This window comes from Perca fluviatilis, chromosome 21 (assembly GCF_010015445.1).
Source record: "Perca fluviatilis chromosome 21, GENO_Pfluv_1.0, whole genome shotgun sequence".
Taxonomy (NCBI): domain Eukaryota; kingdom Metazoa; phylum Chordata; class Actinopteri; order Perciformes; family Percidae; genus Perca; species Perca fluviatilis.
Window position 1 is genome coordinate 24,276,239 of NC_053132.1, and position 20,102 is coordinate 24,296,340.

General features: G+C 43.5%; 1 protein-coding gene and 1 long non-coding RNA gene across 13 annotated transcripts in view; one reads left to right on the plus strand and one right to left on the minus strand.

Moving 5' to 3' along the window:
- cacna1g (calcium channel, voltage-dependent, T type, alpha 1G subunit) overlaps positions 1 to 20,102 on the plus strand; it is a 386,801-nt gene that overhangs the window by 256,340 nt on the left and 110,359 nt on the right. For 10 of the 12 annotated variants that reach the window (XM_039787919.1, XM_039787908.1, XM_039787916.1 and 7 more), the window contains 5 exons: positions 10,954 to 11,047; positions 12,620 to 12,801; positions 14,108 to 14,446; positions 16,628 to 16,807; positions 18,188 to 18,288. In XM_039787919.1, the coding sequence (XP_039643853.1) occupies positions 10,954 to 11,047; positions 12,620 to 12,801; positions 14,108 to 14,446; positions 16,628 to 16,807; positions 18,188 to 18,288 (896 nt within the window). The remainder of the gene's footprint in view (positions 1 to 10,953; positions 11,048 to 12,619; positions 12,802 to 14,107; positions 14,447 to 16,627; positions 16,808 to 18,187; positions 18,289 to 20,102) is intronic. The other 2 variants (XM_039787911.1, XM_039787918.1) reach the window with 1 other exon arrangement.
- Positions 2,663 to 18,289, minus strand: LOC120550929. Its single transcript, XR_005637803.1, has 3 exons — positions 18,182 to 18,289; positions 16,637 to 16,772; positions 2,663 to 2,799 (listed from the first exon to the last, which is right to left on the minus strand). It is a non-coding gene; the product is annotated as an uncharacterized LOC120550929 (long non-coding RNA).

The following is a 20,102-nucleotide window of genomic DNA, read 5'->3' on the forward strand; positions in this document are numbered from 1 at the left end:
GAGTCGAGGCGAGTCGAGCAGGTACCATGTAATGGAAAAGCGCCATAAAAGTCCTCTAACCTGCTTCCTGCATGATGCCCTTGCTGCTGAAACTAACTGGGGCAGAGTGACTGTTCAGAAGAGACAACAAAGTGCTTAAACTCTTGCATCACTTTGCTGTGTGTGTGTCTTTCTTTTCTATTCCATTTTTTAAAAGCAGACTCCGCATCAAACCTCAGATTGGATGCTCACCTCCCACCAGCCCGCCACCCCTTTCTTTTTTCTTTCTAGCCTCGGGATAAGAACGCTGCATTGGCGCTGCCAAAAATCTCCCTCTCTCAGTCTCTGGTTTTTTTTTTCTGGCTGGAAGATAAAGACGAAGCGAAGGAGGGAGGGGTGGAGGTGGTGGTTGGATGAGTGCCGGATTTTTGTGAGGGCCCGGCACAGCCAGAATTGTTGAAACACAGCTGCCCACTGTGGGGCCCAAGCCTGTGATGGGGATTTGAGTGGAGTCTGCTGGCTGGTCTAATGGTTAAACCTGTGGTTGTACAAGTTTGATTCTCCTATATAGTCTTTTAACTGTCTGTACTGTATACGTTGCATACATTGTGTATGTACTAGCTTTCTATAGAAGTCCAGGACTGCCAATATTAAATTGAAGTCATTCAATCAAACAGAAATTGAACTACAATTTCTGCACTTATTTTATTTTTAAGTTCAGGATACACATTATTTTAACAAATTTGAAAATGAAAAGCATCATCATTTTTAAAAAGGGAAAAAGTAACTTTGCATTTATTAGCTTACACTGTGGAGCATGAATTGTAGTATTAGTTTCTCATGGAGGTGCCATGAGATTGACTTGTGGTTTTCGGTGAAATATCTCAACAACTATTGGATGGTTCACAGACTTATGGCACTCATCAGCCTCAGCTATTCCTTTGGTTGTATTGCTAATTAGCTAAAGTTAGCATGCTAACACAATGTAATGAATGGTGAATAGGGTAAACTGTTAACCCAATACACATCTGAATGTTACATTGTGAGCATACAAGCATGCTGATTTTATGTGCCTAAGTATAGCCTCACAGACCTGGTAGCATAGCTGTAGTCTATTGTTCCATTTCATTTTCATTGAAAAAAAATTAAGGACATAATAAAAGCTTGTATTTAAAAGTCTAGTTTGGGATTTCATTTTCAAGTTCAGAATGTTCAAGAATGTTCAAGTTTTAAATAAGTGCTTACAGACAAATTAAATTGCAATTTGATGGAATGATTTTATTTAAATATTGGCACCCATGGACTTCCATACTGGTATTGTTATGGATGTCATTAATGATGCTAGTTTAGAGGTTTGCTACTAAAGAGCAGGTTTCTGATACAATTCTGAGCTGACGAAAGCAGCCGTGGTAGGATACAATTTTGGTGGACACACACACACACACACACACACACACACACACACACACAACTACACCTATTCCTCCTATCAACATCCACCGCTGTCTTCCATTTACACCCTGTTTAAAGCGATGTAATTGAGATCCCCCTGTGTGCTGCTGGTGTCTATTATTGTCTGGCTATCAGCAGCAGGCCTGGTCTGGCCTATCTCCTGCTCCCGCCACCATGCCCAAATTGGGGTGGCAGAGTGTAAACACGCTACCCAAACAACCGGGCTATTTCGGGACAAGGGATTTCCCTTGAGTCCATTCCCACCCCTCCACCTCCACCCGCTGCTCCAAAGCTATCATCTCCACCTTTCCTTTCTCTCGTGAAACCTCCAACACGTCCTTCTCCTCGCTGATCTCCTCAAACCAACAGTACATTCAACACCAACATACCGAAAATGCTTGCAGTAATATTTCCTCCCTCCCCTATATTAGTAGTATTAAAACTTACAAATTCTTCTTTTACCACTCTTATTAAATCCTTGCTCCTCCTGAAATGCATTAATCTAGAAATAAATAAGAGAATGTCTGCCTGTGAAGAAGTTGTACATGATGTACTAGAGAGGGAAAAAAAAAAAAAAAAGGGACAGAACGAAAGACACTGAAGAGATAATGCAGAAAGACAAGTGAGAGAAAACAGCAACAGAGGGAAAGAGAAATTAGGCCGATCCAAATCGGATCCAAGTTGGATTTACCTCCCCTGCAGTCTGGTGTAATTTCACCCACTTTAGCCAGCTGGTGTGTGTTTCCAAACGGCATTGTGCACTCCTGCCAATCAGAAGATTAGGGCAGAGCGCATCTCGGGTCAGCTTGATCTTTTGACATGGTCGGTCAGCATCGTACAGTTGAAACGACTCGGTCATGTGGACCTGCTGGTGCCGACTGTAGGCGTATACTACTGCTGCACATAGATTAGTAGTTAATAAAGGAATCATTAACTTAGTGTAGCCGAGATACTAAGCCAAGAGAAGTACAAGCCTCAGTTTATCTTCTATAGTGTTAGTCCTCCAGGTATAGGGGAATCATCTGCTTGCATTGACTTCTATTGGAAAACTTAAGCTCTTCCTGTAAGGAAGGTGTGCGTAACACAAAACTTGGATCCCTCCATTGCTGCAAGAATGGGGCTTTGAAAAGATAATGGCATTTGTGTCAGGTTTCACGTGAACAGGTACCCAAATGCAGACCCAGACGAGGTGAGTTGAATGAACAAGGGGAGGTTTTATTTGGATATTGTACGTGGAAAAAAACAGGCGAGTGCAGATGGTGGAGCAGTGGGTGTAAGCAAGCCGGCTGGAGGGTTTGTGAAGATCCAGCACACTGGTGAAGCAGACAGCTAGGCAGTGGTGCAGGGAATATTCCAGGTGACAAGGAACTGCAGACAGAAGAAGAGGAGGCAGATTAGCAAAAAGGCAAAAAGCGCTGCACAAACTTTTCACACTGACTACGTTTACATGCAGCCAATAACCCGTTCAAAACCGGAATATTAGCAATAACCCGGTCGCGCACGGCCATGTAAACACCAGCAAAAACCCGAATATGTTACCTGGGTTACCCCTTTTCTAACCCGAAAGTTTGGTCATGTAAACGCGTATCGGCATATCCCCATCAAAAGGAACATTGATTTGTGTTCTGCGCATGTTCTATTCGCAAGGAATCTTGGTCTTTTGAGTAGAGGAACTTCTTGTATGCGCCAGAAAACATAGTTATAATAATAATTATATACTATAATAATATAGTTTATATATAGTCAATGCAGAAAACCTGCGCGGAGTATACCGGAAGTAAACAAGAAGTAGAGGTAAACATGGCGAGGCGGGCACAGCACCACACTTTTGGAGCGAGGAGGAAACCAATTTCTTTATTAGTGTGGTGAAAACCATGAATATAATGTCTTTTGTTGACGGCAGAAAGTACCGAGATAGTGAGATTTATAAGAAGGTGACCGAAAAGTTATTGCGTCTTAAGGTTGTCCGTAGGCTACGTCCAGACGCTAACCGTGCGTCGCCGTTTACATCGGGATATTGCCAATTGATTACAAATTCCATGTATACAGGAGTAACTCTCTCTGCTCACGCACGAAACCTGAATAGTGACCTTAACCCGACCCTAACCCGAAAATTGACAGCTTGTAAACGTAGTCCCTGACTGACATACAGGTAAGGCTAACGATCCAGCAGGGACTGGAAGGTTGGCCTGGCTTATAAAGGAAGTAAACGGTTGATGAGGAACAGGAGTGCTGAGTAGTCTGATGAGCCACAGGTGTGTAGGCAGGAGCTGAGTGACCACGCCCACCATCGGCTTCCAGAGCATGTGGGAGAGAGCAAAAACACGGAGACGGACACAAAAACAAAACGCACCAAGCACACAGCAACAAAAAAGGAGAAAAAGAACACAAAAACTACATTCACACAAATACCATGAAGGAGGCCAGGGTCACGGCCGGTGGGCCGTGACAGTTTGAGATGTTGTTTTACTTTTACACCAATATATTTGCTGAGCTTTAATTGCTCCTCGCATGTTAAGCAGTTTTTCATGCAGTGGCCCTGCCAGGAAAGTGTGAAAATGGGGAAGAAAGTAGCATCATTTTACAAATCCTGGTCGAAATACAGAAAGCAAAGCAAATGTTCACCCCTGTCGCTGCACCAGCTGTACAGATGCTCGATGTCAGCTGGCCAGTAATGTGTGTGGTCAGTGTGTGCCTGTGTTCTTGTGGCTCTAACTGATCTCAGAACTTACCGGGAACTCCAGTTCTTTCTGTTATTTTCCTCCAGTCTCACTCCTTTTTTCTTTGTTGTCTCACTTTCGTCTGTTGACGCTAGATTAAAGCTGCAATGGGTAGGTGGTTGTTACTGTATTGCCTATTTCTCAACTCAAAAAATAAGAAAGTTTGCTCCGGACGGTGGGCGGTGGGTGGTTTTGGCTCGAATTGGTCACAGACTTTCTCATTTTACAGCTGACCAGTGTGTATATATATATATATATATATATATATATATATATATATATATATATATCAGGCCTTAGCATGGAGAACAAAAGTGCCCAATCTATGGACACATGGATGATGATAACTGTAGTGACTGATGAACCTAAGTCCTAACAAGTCCTCCAAACTCAACGGCGATATAGGTCGTTTATTACTTACCTCGAATACGAGTGTTTCATGATATCATCGCCCCTAGCCGTGGCAGAAAACACCTCGTTGACGTTGTGAAACGGTCTCAGTTTGGTTAGCGTTAGGCACAGAATCAACTTCCTACTGGGTTACGTTTAGGCATCAACACTAATGAGTTAAGTTAAGAAAAGGATCGTGATTTTGGGTTAAAATAAGATGCTACTACACTACCAGTTAGGCACGTGACGCAGAACGGGACGTAGCTCTGCGTGTGTGTGTTCATTTTCAAACAGGGCTCAAACCCTGGTCTCCTGGGTGGAATGTGTCTTTTTTTTTTTTTTTCATCCAGCATCACAACCGCTGTTATACTTCGTCACCTTACTTTTTTTCCTGCTTTGCTCCCATCGTAGTCTCGCATTGCCAAACCTTCCTCCACAGCGCCGCGGAGGAGGGTCTGGCATTCCGGGAAGGGAGAGATTTGTGCTCTGGTTTATTGGCATTTCTTTAAATCCAATCGCAATCGGAGCAACGGTGCCTCTGCAAAAAATCGCCACGGGAAGGAACTTGTTTTGGTTCGGTTTAGTCGTGCGAGAGAAAACTCCGATTGGACAGATAGTCTAGCTAGCTGTGTGGATTTACCCTGCAGAGATCTGAGGAGCAGTTAACCATACAGTAGTCCTAATTAATAATTCGTCCGGAGTTTAGAACGCCAACACAAAGGAAGCAGAAGGTGACAGACGCCCGGCCGGAAATGAGGGACATCCCATATCTGGGTTAACTACAAACTGGGTGGATTCCTCAAAGCCAGCTGTTGTGTGTGTGTGCCTCAGAAAGGAGTGATGAGGATCAGGTTGTCCCGTTGCTCTTCGCCGGGGCCACTCAGGTTTGGTCCTCATGCGTATACGACAAGGTCCTCACAACAAAGGCCCTGGCCTAGCTTTGATTTTCCTGTGAGTACACACACACACACACACACACACGCTTTGTCACACTGTCCGGAAGCTACTGCAGCTGTACACGCCCGTAACTGACCACTACGCAGCAGGAACCAAAGCCAAGACCAAAAATCACCACTGCTCTCCTCTCTTTCTCACCTGAAGAAGAGAGAGAGCGCGAGGAGATAAGGTTGAGCACCCACAATGCTTAGCGCTGATGCTCCACTTGGGGAGCATCAGCAGCACCTATCAGCACCTATCGCAGCTGTCCTTTCTGAGTGATTGTGCGTGGGTTGATGAGCCCTGCGGGAGACGAGCTCCTGCGGTGGTTAAAAGTGATTTTTATTGCATTTTGGAAATGTTTTTTTTTGGATGATGCTTTTTTGTGGCCATGGCCCGATTTGGTATTCGCGATTTTCTTTTCCCTCTTCGACAAAAACAAAAGTTGAATTATACACTTCTAGAGACAATATATAATATCATATCTAGTTGTTTTCTAAGAAGAATGCACATCACATGTCAGTCAGTCAGTCAGTCTGACATTTATTTAATTTGTAAAGAAGTACATGACATGCATTTTCTGCACTTTCTGCTTTCGCTCTGATTTGCTGGAAACGGATATGATGTAGTCGCCGTCGGCGGTACCTTATAAACAGACAATATTTAGGTGAATCATAGGTAAAAAAAAAAAAGTCATTAAAAATATAGATTCTAGGGAAAATAATTGATTTAAAAAAATGTCGCTAAAACAAATCACGGTTCATATGATTTTCAAATTCTTTCCCCACCCATAAGGAAGATACACATGACAAACAGCTAAAACAAGGACTAACCATCGAAACATAGCTAGCCAAATAGCTATTATGTACAGGTAAGTATATGAAAAAAAAACATACTGCGTAAAGATAATAATAATGACTAGAAGTGCTTAGTCAAAGGCGACTGGACAGGCTTTAGATTCATTCAAAAGTTGTGTTGAATTCCTTAGTTGTTAGAAAACTATTTGATCATCTACTGTTTTCACCTCTGTGAGTTAGGGTTAAAACACGCATAGATGCATATATACATAAATGTGGTGGACATATAAGAAGATTTAAATAGAACTCAAAATTGAAACCCATTAAATACATGTTAGAACAGGAAATACAGGAAAAACAGGATACAATTGACAGCCAGATAATAAAAAAAGTGATTCGAAGCAGGGTTCACTTCATAATGTTCTAAAGCAGCGCTTCTCAAAGTCTGGACCAAGGCCCATAGCACGTGTTAGGATTACAATACCTTATGAAGTGTAACGTTTTCTAGTTTTAAAAAGGTCCCATGGCATGAAAATTTCACTTTATGAGGTTTTTTAACATTAATATGAGTTCCCCCAGCCTGCCTATGGTCCCCCAGTGGCTAGAAATGGAGATAGGTGTAAACCGAGCCCTGGGTATCCTGCTCTGCCTTTGAGAAAATTAAAGCTCAGTTGAGCCGATCTGGAATCTTCCCTTTATGACGTCATCAGGGGGAAGGTTACCTCCCCTTTCTCTGCTTTGCCCGCCCAGAGAATTTGGCCCACCCATGAGAGAGAGAGACATCATGGTTTGCAAACAAGCGATGCATGGCAGTTGGTCAAGGCCACACCCCCACCCTCCACCTTGCCCCCCCCTCTCTCCTCCTCAATAGCATTCAAAGCTACATACACAGAAATGGCACATACTAAGGACAGCTCATTGTGGGACTGGCTCTAGTGGCTGTAATTCTGCACCAAGGCTGAATTTCGGGAAAGAGACTTCAGATACAGTATTAGGGGACCACTAAGGTCTATATAAAAGAGACTTCAGATACAGTATTAGGGGACCACTAAGGCCTATATAAAAGAGACTTCAGATACAGTATTAGGGGACCACTAAGGCCTATATAAAAGAGACTTCAGATACAGTATTAGGGGACCACTAAGGTCTATATAAAAGAGACTTCAGATAAAGTATTAGGGGACCACTAAGGTCTATATAAAAGAGACTTCAGATACAGTATTAGGGGACCACTAAGGTCTATATAAAAGAGACTTCAGATACAGTATTAGGGGACCACTAAGGTCTATATAAAAGAGACTTCAGATACAGTATTAGGGGACCACTAAGGTCTATATAAAAGAGACTTCAGATACAGTATTAGGGGACCACTAAGGTCTATATAAAAGAGACTTCAGATACAGTATTAGGGGACCACTACGGCCTATATAAAATCATCCAAAAAGCAGCATGTCATGGGACCTTTAAAGTAGATTTTCTATTGATCAATACATTGGTAGTGACGTTGAATATACAGTAATGGTGTAACAGACCTTTAGTTGATCTCCCCCCTAACATGATAAATAGTTATCATCACGATCATTTTTTGTTATTAGCGAGAAAGTAGGCTACCGAAAAAAGGTACAGAAAAATGTACTAAAAGAGTACTCAAAATTTAGGTTGCTTTAAAGTTATAAGTAAGTTGATTATTTGGTTTTGTTATCGCCAATCGTTCCGGAAAGCTGACCAAAAAAAACTATTTAGATGCGGACCTTTGAGTAATAGTTTGAGAACCCCTGTTCTAAAGGTTGAATGAGACACACAAGAATACATCAATTTCGCTCCATTCACTTTGATGCCGTGGGAGTAGATAGATAAGATAGGGGCTCCAGGAAAAGAGGATTGGCTCAATGTATGAAACACATTTATGATACCAATTAAAACAGATGAGAGAGGCCTTGTTTAGAGTTTTCCCGGAATGGAATGTAGAATATTCAGACTTGGTTCATTTAGAGCATAATAATAACAGCATGGTAAAATGAAACTAACAAGGAGTGACAGACACATTTACAGAAAAAGGCCCTTTTTATTTTTCATACATTGTTATTTAAAGTGGCTATATGTAACTTTCAGTTTGTGTTGATTCTAGCGGCCACTTTGGACAAAAGCGGTAGGGTTTTACCACGCCTGCTGTCGTAAAAGGTTTATATGGTGCTGTATTGCCCACTGTAGATTACTGAGTTAGCGTTACGGAGAGGTCATATAGTCGCTGTGAATATTTTGCTCAGACAGAAAAGAATTCCTTTAGAATAAGAGAATAAGTTACAGATGCATCGCTGCATTTCAAGTGTTGCATCCTTAGCCTACTTTGGATGTATCCTGAGCTAAAGAAAAACAGTAGGCCGACACAAACACGGACTAAAAGGAATAAAACATCCGCGCTAAATGGAAGGGGCACGTCATTTAATCTCGGCTACTGACGTACAACCACATCACGCGTTTTAAAGTAATTTAATGAATGAAATAGACATATTACATACTTGAGGGCTAATTCAGGGATGTTTTTGAATCATTTAGAATCCCGTAATTGTCTCCATCTGTTGAAAGCCCGAAAGCAGGTTTCGCCCGTTGTCTTTCCCTTTCTCTTTTAGCTTTTAGTTGTTCTTCGTTCAATTTACTTTTTCCTGTGATGGCCCTGCTCCGGTATGAGCCATAACTACAACAGATCACTTCTAAAATTAAAATACAATTAGGCCTACATAAAGAAATCTCCTGCTTCCTTTTACCTGACTGGATACTCACTAACACTGGCTTTTCCGGTGTTAACAATGAAATCTGTGACCCATCAGAATGTGTGCTCCGTAACGACGTCTACCTGCCGAAAATCATATTGTGACTTAGCGGGAAAAATCAGTGAATCACTCTGGGGCACACAAAGATTGGCTTGAACTAGAAGAAAAGAAGAAAAAAATGAAAGTGCTGCCTCAAAGACAGCCATACCCAACACGCCTACATTAAACGAAAACAATATGCAGTATATCCACACCCACTGTGTCTTTCTCTCACACTCATGGGAAGTATCACGAACGCAATTTAATGGTTTATAAGGAGGTGCATAGTCATTAGGTCATCAGGCTTCTCTGCACATAGTTTATTCACTTTGCTACCACAGAGGTCTGACTCACTGGGTCGGCATTCTATTAATCCCGCGTCCACCTGGCACCCCTCGCACATATTAATGGAGTCTGCAGGCTCTGGCGGAGTGCAACAAATACAAGCAGGAACTCTGAGGTTCGCCGCAGTAGGTTTGTAGGTGGAAGGCAGCGTGAACCAGAGGCTTGAATAGAGTAATTAAGAGCTTGAGAAAAGCCTGTGAAAGATAGCAGGGGGAGGGAGGGGGGGATAGAACACTCTCTGGAATGTGATAATCGGTCACATGACAAGTTTAGCTGTCTTTACAGTTAAATTTAGCCCAAAAAAGTTGACTGTGAGCCGGGTACAGGGCACCGTGAGGTTTACGGTCATTTCAGCGGCCGTTGCAGTTAAGTTTAGCCGACAAAAAGTTGACTGTCCTGCGGCGATGGCAGTTAAGTTTAGGCTCCAAACCGACTAGTTAAGATTAGAACGATTAGAAAGATTGTGGTTTGGGTTAAAACACTGGTCCCCTTAGGTAGTACACCCAGGGCACGAACACCCGTTTTCCTGGGTGAAAGTCTTGTGTCTTAACTTCTTCCGGGACATAAACTCCACTCCCCCGCTTGACAGCCATGTGTTTTAGGACCCAAACGTCCACCCGAGCTCCTTCCGATCCCTACGCGGATCTAGACTATATTTTATACAGCGGTCAATGTGGTGGATCCAGTAACAAATACGTGGAATGAATTGCAGTGCATTACTTTGTAGCCATGTGTACGGATGCTTCATGAGAACAGCCTTGACACTGATGGAGAACAAAAACAAGGCATAAACGGTGCTGCTGTTCTGACAAAAGTCAAACTGGTTTAAAGATGGCCTTACACCACACTAAGGCGTGTGTTTGTGTATAAGTGTGAAAATCGTACACCTACGTAGTAACCACACTGAAGCTCTTCTGTAGCCGTTTACGGGTCACGGCAAGTAAAACAAATTGCCAATAGCAGCCAATGTGTTTTTGTTCAACAACAATAAACCTGCCAGGTTCTCTGTGAAAAGTGCAGTGTTGCATTTCACTGGTTGCGTTTCAGTGTGGTTTCTCTATGGACCTTCTCACTGTCCTTGCATGATAACACTCGGGTTCATTTTTCTTCACTGTCCCTCTGTAGCCCCCTTACCAAGCGGATCAGGGAGACTACACCCTAGTGACCGATCTCAGGTCAGATCTGGACTGAGAAACCGCTAAGCAGGGGGTCTGTTTTAGAGGCACCTTCAACCCAAGCGCTTTCTAATAACTATACTAGAACGTTTGGGTACTAGACCATCGATGGTCAAGTACCGAAACGTTGCCAGCTATTACATTTTTTTACTGCAAGTTAGACAGGGAGTGTGCGGGAGTGTCTTTTCAACTTTTGACCTACCCGTCCCCCTACGACGCACCTGTCTCACGTTGTAGATGTGCAACGCATTTTTTTTTTTTTTTTCTGTTCTGGAATTAACTCTACTAAGAAACAGAGATTCTCACGGGGGGCTTTCCTCTAACTCTTTGTGTGTTTTGGTCTGTCAAGGGTGATGCTTCCAAATCAGGTTCGGAGATCGACTCCTGTGCACGGAGTATGGAGGACGTTAACGGCAGCAAGAAGGATTTATCGGCCTCTGCAGGTGAAACTCATTGCATGGCTGCTTGGTGACGCTACGAGCGGAAAAACAAAAGGATTGAACTCAACCCTCAGTGATTCTTCAAAGCCCCTATAACAACACTTGGCAAAACGTGTACCATCTGTGTTTGCACAGTTAACTGCTGGCATTTTCCCACCCTAATCTTTGTTAAATCCTCCTGCAGATTGCACACTGTGTTGTCTTTCTTACAAACTGCATGTAAAAGTGTGTTGTACAGCCGCAAGTTAGGCCGAAGACATCTAAAAGTACACCCTGTGCAAACATCCCCCACCTGTTCTATGTCTGTGGTCTCCTGCTCTCAGCCTTTTCCTCCATTGGTTTCCGACCGCACGTGCCTGCACAGAGTCAAACCAGTACGGCTGCCTCATCCATTATTCCTCATACGCCAGTTCACATACCCTCTAACTGCTGTTCGTGCAGACCGAAAAGCCCGATAGCAACACTACTGTATGGAGTGTAACTCCCAGACGTACCGTATCACCTCCCCTTGCTCCGTATGAAACTGCTTACATAGCTGGAAGAGCCTAATATACATCTTCTCGGCCTCGGATATAGGTTGGAAGAAGGAGGAATTAGCGCTATTAAAGTTGCATTGCCCTCCGCCTGTCATGTATTTTTGTTGCTGCCAAACATAATATTCTCTCCCACGCATCCCATAAGATTAATGCCCTGCTGAAATATTCATGTTTCTCAATAACAGTATGAGGCATCCATTTTTAAGTATGCTGTGCTGCTTTACTGAAGGTATACCCCTTTGGCACTCCTCCCCATGCACCACCTTTTCCTGCTCTTCCTCGCTCGATGGTGTTTTAAGCCCCCGACGTCTCCTTCCAGGCAGCGCTGCGACTGTTGACTTCAAGGCACCTAACCCTAACCATAGCCCTAACCCTAACCATAACCATAACCATCCTAGTGCTAATCCTAATCCTAGTGCCTTCCAGGCAGCGCTGCCTTGAAGGAGACCTTGGGGGCTTAAAACACCGATAAACCTCTTCCTCCTGTTTTTATTAGTTAGCACATTCATTCTCCTCTATGATGCTTTTTTTTAACAACCTTTTTTAGCTCTGTCTCTTTCTTGTCAAAACTGCCATCTTTAATGCGTTAATGTCATTCATTTGCTCGATTCCTTACATTAAACCCTGGTCCTGTTTAATGCTCTCTAATGGCGCCGTCACATCTGTAGTTCAGTTTATTTGATCCAGACCAAGGGCAATTTATCGTTCCTTTTTCGCATGTGTGCTCTGGTCCAAATCAGTTTATGAGGCGGTGGAACGAACCGAAATGCGTCACGTGACAACATTCACATCGTTGGCCAGATGTGTCTTTGAACGCATTTCCTGAACCGCTCTTCGATTTTGTGCGCATTCGAGTGCGGTTATTGCATTCTCACACCTTCCTAAACGAACTGCACCAAGGGGGAAAAGGAACTCTAGTGCGACTCAAACTAACTAAAGGAGGCAGGTGTGAGAGCCCCCTTATCACTCGTGTCCTTTGCTCGTACCCACTCGTGAACCATTATATGTGACTTTTATTCATCGCTCTTTCCTTTAATAGTAGTGCCTGTAAATGGTCATGTGGACCTGAAGACCAGCCTGACTCCACCTCTAATTACCCACACGGCTGCCACCCCCATGCCCGTACCCAAGTTGCCCGTCGGAGGGGACCCCCTTCTGGGCTACGAGTCCCATCGAGGCAGCAACGTCTCCATAGACCCAGCCTGCTACGACAAATCACCGGTTCGTACACGTATTAATATTCTCACAAACACCAAAAGCATGTGGCAGTTTTCAAGGGTAATAACTAGGGTTGGGTATCGTTTGGTTTTTTTTCGATTCCGGTGCTAAATCGATACTTTTAAAACGGTGCCGGTGCCTAAACGGTGCCTGAACCGGTACTTTTCAATAAAGTAAAAAAAAAAAGAAGAAGAAAAAAAATAAGGGTTGTAAACAACAGTCAGTGACTTGTTTATTGCTAAGGCCATGGTCAAAATTAAAGATTTAATAATAATGTAATAACTATAACAATAACTTATTGGGTATTTTACAATTACTGTGAATGCACCACGAGGCTACCTGTTTTAAGTGAACGCACCGTCTGTGTTGTTTAATTCCGACAACGGCAGCTGCAAGTGAACGCACCATCTGTGTTGTTTAATTCCGACGACGGCAGCTGCAAGTGAAAGCACCGTCTGTGTTGTTTAATTCCGACCATATAAACATAGTAGTACTAGTACTACTACTGTATATCTATGAATTGCGGCAGCTGCTGCTGCGCTGCATTGCAGACTGTTACATCCCGCTGTTGAAGTCCTCCACAGTGAAACACAGTCACACTTTACACTGTTTAACGTTAGCTGTCAGCATTTTACTGCTGTTTAATCCAGCTGCTAGCTAAAGGTAGGCTAACGTTACATGCTGTCAGGTGTAGTGTAAAGTCAAGCACCGAAATGAGGCACCGAAACTTTCGTTCTTATTCGGTCTCGTTACTACCGTTTACGTCGGCACCGGTTCCCTATTGGCACCGAGTTTCGGTACCCAACCCTAGTAATAACCCTGTTCCATGATGTCACAAAGCCAACATTTGAACACATGTTAGTGGATAAGGGCCAGGGATTACCCCCAGGCCTCCTCTGAGTGTCTCTCTGAATTCATTTGGATGTGTCTTGCTGATGTGTGTTGTTCATAATGATTGCTGATGATTAATGTGGCGAGCCAGTCCGACACCCTACTTGCCGCTGCCACTGCCATTCTCTATTTGACAAACTGGCGATGGGGATAAAGACCTGAGAAAACAAGCCCAGATCTCTACATCTGCTCCTGTCTGCCTGTCAGCATAAATCTCTATTCAATTCAGCTCCCGCCAAGCCGAGTCAAACCAATTCAGCTTATTTGCATGAAAGACCATCGCCAGAGTTCTAAGATGCAAGATCAACACTTTTCCAAGCTGTCCCTCTTGTAATTCTCCTTTTCTCTGTTCTGCTTTTATTTCATCACTCTGTCCCCTTTTGTCCCCTTTGCCTTCCTGGCCATGTTCCTGCTCCAGACCAGTGCTCCGAGCTCCTCCCCCCACGCCCCATGGGGCTCTGGCAGCGGCTGGACCAGCCGCCGGTCCAGCTGGAACAGCCTTGGTCGCGCCCCGTCACTCAAACGCCAGAAGCGGCAGTCCGGGGAGCGGCGGTCTCTCCTCTCCGGGGAGGGGGGCTCCAGCTCGGAGGACGAGGAAGGTGGAGGAGAGGGAGAAGGTGGGCTGATGGAGGAAGACGACGCCTCTCTGGTCAGGACCGACTCCATGTCCCAGTCGCAGAGAGGGCCAAGACACCGGAGGATGGAGTCGGTGGAGACTCGGAGCTCCATGGATTTGCCCCCTGATGCTCTGCTGCAGGTAGATGCTGTTTCTACCTCGGATTGATCTTTAGAGCACGGGTCTTCAATGTTTTTTAGGCCAAGGACCCCTTGGCTGAAGAAAAGACAGGGCAGGGACCCCTTACTAGGGTTGGGCATCGTTTTGATTCCAAGTTGGAACGGGTTCTCGATGTCCAATCCTACCCCTTCATACATATATTGTATAAAATTGAGTTGCATATTAAACTGGGCCTACAATAACGTGTAGGGCGGCCTAAAGCCTTTACACATACCTTTTTATGGTGCATACAATACTTTTTTTTGGCATATGCATACATGTTTGAATGTTAAAATGTGGCACAGTAAATACTTAAGCTTAACTGTGTCTATAGATGGTAGCGGTAGGCCAGTGGGCCTATCATCAATGTTGTATACATAAAAAAAATAATTATCTTTACTAATAATATGTTGGATTCATGTTAATGTATAATTTCATACCATCAATACCATCAACAATAATTTGCCCCCCCCCAACGCAGCAACTCTGAGGACCCCCTGGGGGTCCCGGACCCTCTGTTGAAGCTCTCTGTGTGAGAGTACTTTTTGGTATTTGACTTGGAGCACAATTGGGGGCTGAAACTATGTTGATACCACAGTCTCCACAAAGTGTAAGTCCCGCTCACTTGACAGTAGTAACTTTTAGTGTACATCTTAAAGCTAAATTGTCACATTTTTATGGCATTCTTGAAGTTTTATTCAGCCCAACACATCATGCTGGTAGCGTTCACAAAGCCAAAGAAAAGACAAGCACACCAGGAGGAGGATTACACACTCATTGTCACAATAGACTATAGCGGTCATTGTGCATGAAACAGAGGATACCAAATCTATAGCACAAAAGGTAAACGTGCCACACAAAGCTCCCAGATTATGAGTCCAGTGGGGGAAGAAGTCTTACTTAAGTAAAAGTACCACACTCTAAAAATACTCCGTTACAAGTAAAAGTCCTGCATTGAAAATGTTGCTTAAGTAAAAGTTTGTATCATCAGGAAAATGTTCAGAAAAATCCCCTTAGAAACTGGAAACGATCCAAACTGTCAATAGACTGAGTGTGTTTTGTGTGCAAAAATCTCAATTTGTAAAGTAACAATTAACTAAACCTGTCAGATTAATGTAGTGGAGTAAAAAATAGAATATTTATTTTTGAAATGTAGCGGAGTAGAAGTAGAAAGTGGCATGAAAAGAAAAGACTCAAGTACAAGTACCTCAAATTTGTACTTAATTACAGTACTTGAGTAAACATACTTAGTTACATACACACTAGACGATGGATACCTGAACCGAGCCGTGTTGGGACAGATATATAGAAATGATGTTCGGGTTCGGGTCGGGCTTGGTCACATCAGCGCGATAAGGCATTAAACGTTTGAAATTTTAAAAAGCTTATTATGTAGGTGCGTGCCTGTGTAAACGTGCGCTTGTTGCCCCGTGTGCGCTGATGCACTCATCTGTTGACATTTCTGAATGCCTTCCTAAAATTGCTTAATAAAAGTGGGCTTTCTACACAAACAAACGTACATGTGTCATTAGTATGAGAAAAAAAATTTGATTTTAACTGTGTTCGGCTCGGGTCGGGCTCGGACATAAATATCTTAAAGTGATGGTTCGGAGTAATTCACCCTAGGGTCCTTTGCACCATGCCCTCGAGCCAAACACCCCCCCAGAAGCTTTTTTCACCTGGGTCGAACATTGGGAGTGTTAGCGTAGAGTAGCGTTATCAAACTTACAAACTTTCCAATCCATCGTTTTATGAGAGCATAACCTATTTGTACTACTTGTAGACGTTTGGTATCATTGCGGGCATTATTAGTGGAGTAACTTACAAGATACAAACGTGGATCCATTAGCCCCTGCGCTAAGCTATTCAGCTGATAACGCTACTCTATGCTAACTCGCCCAATGTTAGACCCAGGTGAAAAAAGCTTCTGGGGGGGTGTTTGGCTCGAGGTCATGGTGCAAAGGACCCTAGGGTGAATTACTCCGAACCATCACTTTAATGCCTGTCAGGCTCGGGACGGGTTCAGGTTACCTCTCTGTTGGACGCGGGCCGGGCTCTGACAGAAAAATGCGGCCCGATCCGCACTCTAATACACACCACTGAATGAGACTATAGCATTTACATGAGTAAATGTAAGTGTAACTGCCTCGTGTGCCTGTGTAGGTGCCATACCTGTACCGCTCAGCCAGCATGCACAGCTCCAGACCCCCCTCACTGGGCCAGTTACGGCCCCCAGAGCACAGCGACTGCAATGGGAAGGGCTCTCCGTCAGCCCTGGGCCCCACACACGTCTCTCTGGAGGACAACACTGAAGATGAAAATGCAGAGGAGGAGGCCAACCTGGTAAGTCTGTGCACACGTGTTTGTGTGTGTGTGTGTGTATATGTCCCAAAATGTTGCTGTTTGTAAAATTTGCTTTTGCAACTTATTGTCTCAGAAATAATTGCGATTAACAATATAATTGTCTCTTTCAGTCAAATAAAAAAAATATTAATTTAGGTATTACTTTTTCAAAGAAATTAAAGTTTTGAAAGAATTGCAGGAGACATCTTTTGTTGTATATCACCGTTATGTGAGCCAGATAATGTAATAACACAGGTACACAGCCTATGAAGTGAACCACGCCTCTTTATTATCATAACTCATTGTATTTTCTTTGTAAAATGAACATAAAATTGGCAATAGAACATGTATTCTAATCAATAAAAAACAAAGCATTGCTCATTAACAAAAAACAGATTCAATTAAATTAGGAGTGCAACAAATAATCATCACTATTGGCGAAACTATGTGGCAAAATAGTCATCACTGCCTCTGTATTTACATGTTTTTCTAACCATGTGTCCCCCCATTGTCATTTTTGTTGCTATGAACAGTATAGGGACAAGTGCCAACAACTTTCACAAAGCGTAGCTTGAACAGTCCGACCAATAATTACTTATACGATTACAATTTGGCACATCTTAACAAAATCAACAATTCCCATCAACAGTAATAACTCTTAGGACCTCAGCTAATTTGAGCAATTATTTGCGGTTAAACAAAGAAACTGCGATTACGTAGACATCTGCAGTTAGACAATTATGTAATAATTGTTACAGGCCCAGTTCTTGCACAATTCAGGTGTTGGTTAAAGCTGTTAGGAGCTGAGAGTTAAAGTTTGGGCAATTAGAAGAAAGTGATAGTGACAAACAAGTATACGAAGAGATCCATATACTTTTTGTGTGTAATAGTAAGAGATCTTTATCTTTATAGGAGATATACAGTACAACCGAGGGGTCAGACAAAGAAAAAAGTATTTCCCCACATAGATAAAGACCTCATATTATGCTCATTTTCAGGTTCATAGTTGTAATTTAGAGGTTATATCAGAATAGGTTTAATTTTCAAAAAACACCATATTTTTGTCATTTTGGCACATTGCTGCAGCTCCTCTTTTTTGTGTTGAGCTCTCTGTTTTAGCTACAGAGTGAGGCATCACACTTCTGTTCCATCTTTGTTGGGAGTCGCACATGCGCAGTAGCTAAGTAAGGACTACTAGCCAGTCAGAAGCAGAGTAGGGCGGGGCCTGACAAGCAAGCTAGTACGACCCAAAACAAACCCGCTTCATTCGTTAACCCATTGGCTTTGGCTCAGCTGTCAAACCTAGACTGGAGCGAGACGTTTACAAATTGAGTCTTTCATACGTAACGTTTTAATTCTGCACTTCCTGCTCACCTCTAGGGTCGTTTTGCCAGACTGTTCCGCTGGCTGGAGAAGAAACAGCCAGAGTGGTGTCGACAGAGAGACACCTGGTCACTCTACCTCTTCCCTCCAGAGTCGAGGTATAGTATTCCCACCTCTCGCACACCTACAGAACTCTACCTCTCTGCTCTGTTCTCAGTTTTGCATTTTTACACATTCATGGTAGTTGTGGGTACACAGCACGCGGAACGATTTGTTGTTTCCAAAATTAAAAGACATAAACTGCATCCTCCTGGGGCAGTTAGCAGAAATGAGGTTGTCCATTTAAAAATGAAATGAAATCTAAAAAAAAAAATTAGTTCACGGCCCTTTTTAAGTGTAGGCTACAGGAAAAAGACTGAGCCATCTTCTTGACAAAAAGAGGATTCTTCACATTGCAATTTGACTGACATCCCGTAATGCTGACTGTAATGACAAAGTGTTTTTTTTGCCGCAATGCCTTCTTTTCTTTCTCTTCCTATATCAACTCCTTTTCCATCCCACAATCGCACTTCAGAAGTCTCTCTCATCTGCGCATTTTCTGCCATGTCAGGGGTGAGTAAGGAGCAGAGGGAGGAAGGGAGTTTCTCCGACTGAGTGCTGCGTGTTATCTCAGCCACGTGCTGAATCCATCGCTTCCCACCCTCCCTCGCCCCCTCTTCCTTCACTCCTCCTCCCCTTCTGGGGCTTTGATCTGTGGGCCTCTGCTGCCCATTTGGAGGATGTGGCTGTCACGGCAACACCAGGCAAAACGTCACCCCCAGCCTGCCGCCACAGCAACGCAACCTGCTAATTAAACATCAAACAACAAATCCCCGAACCCTCCACCCACCCACCAAATAGGAATTTATCACCAGGGTGATATAATATCCATTCCAAATGTGTAGATGCTTGAAATTTGAATGGCTCCCAGATACAGTATAAAAATCTCAATTGTCAGACAGTTGGCAGCACCAAAGAAAGTATTAAAGACTGATTAGCCTATAAACATGACGTTCCACTTCCGGGATTGCTCCATTTCCGCCGAAAATTCCGTCCTTCTTTTTGGCCGGATGTCCGTTACCTTCCGCTTACTTGGAATTTTAAACGCCGGTGGATTTATGAGCACTATGCTCCTCAGATCTCTGCAGGGTAAATCCAGACAGCTAGCTAGACTATCTGTCCAATCGGAGTTTTCTGTTGCACGGCTAAAACAACTTATGAACGTAAACACGTTCCACCAAAACAAGTTCCTTCCTGAGGCGATTTTGCAGCGGCACCGGAGCTCCATCCGGTGCTTAGCGCCGCCCATGACGATTGTGATTGGTTTAAATAAAAATGCCAATAAACCAGAGCATGGTTTTCTCCCATCCCGGAATGAGATAGGTGGTGTACTAGTAGCTAGACCGTACTCCAGCGCTGTGGAGACAGGTCTGGCAACGCAAGACTACATCTAGTGAGAATCAGTGCTAAAGTTAGCAAATTAGGCTAACTAGCTACTACTTTTTCCCCGAGTTGAAGCTAATTAGCCTAGCTTACGAGCTGGAATATAAACTTTACGACAGATTGGGTCCCCCACAAATGTTGAATTTAGTAACGTGACAGATGGCTTAAAGCGCTTACTGTTGATAGCTAAGGATGTGTGCACCTTTTTAAAAAAGGAGGGCAAATGACTACGCATCAGTGTTCCTACGATCAACCGCTACCATGCGAAACGCACACCCAGAAGGTTGAAGCAAAGAATTTGTTTTTTTTTCAAAAAGCAGTTAAAGGAGCATTGTGTAAGTTCTGAAATTTCTAACTGTTACTGACACCAGTGGCCGTTAGAGGAACTGCAGCCAGTCTCATGCTCGTTCTCGGTGCGCACGCTCGTACGAGAACAAACAACACAGGACTTTCACGCCGGAGACCGCGCCCCGCGTGTGGCAGTACCTTT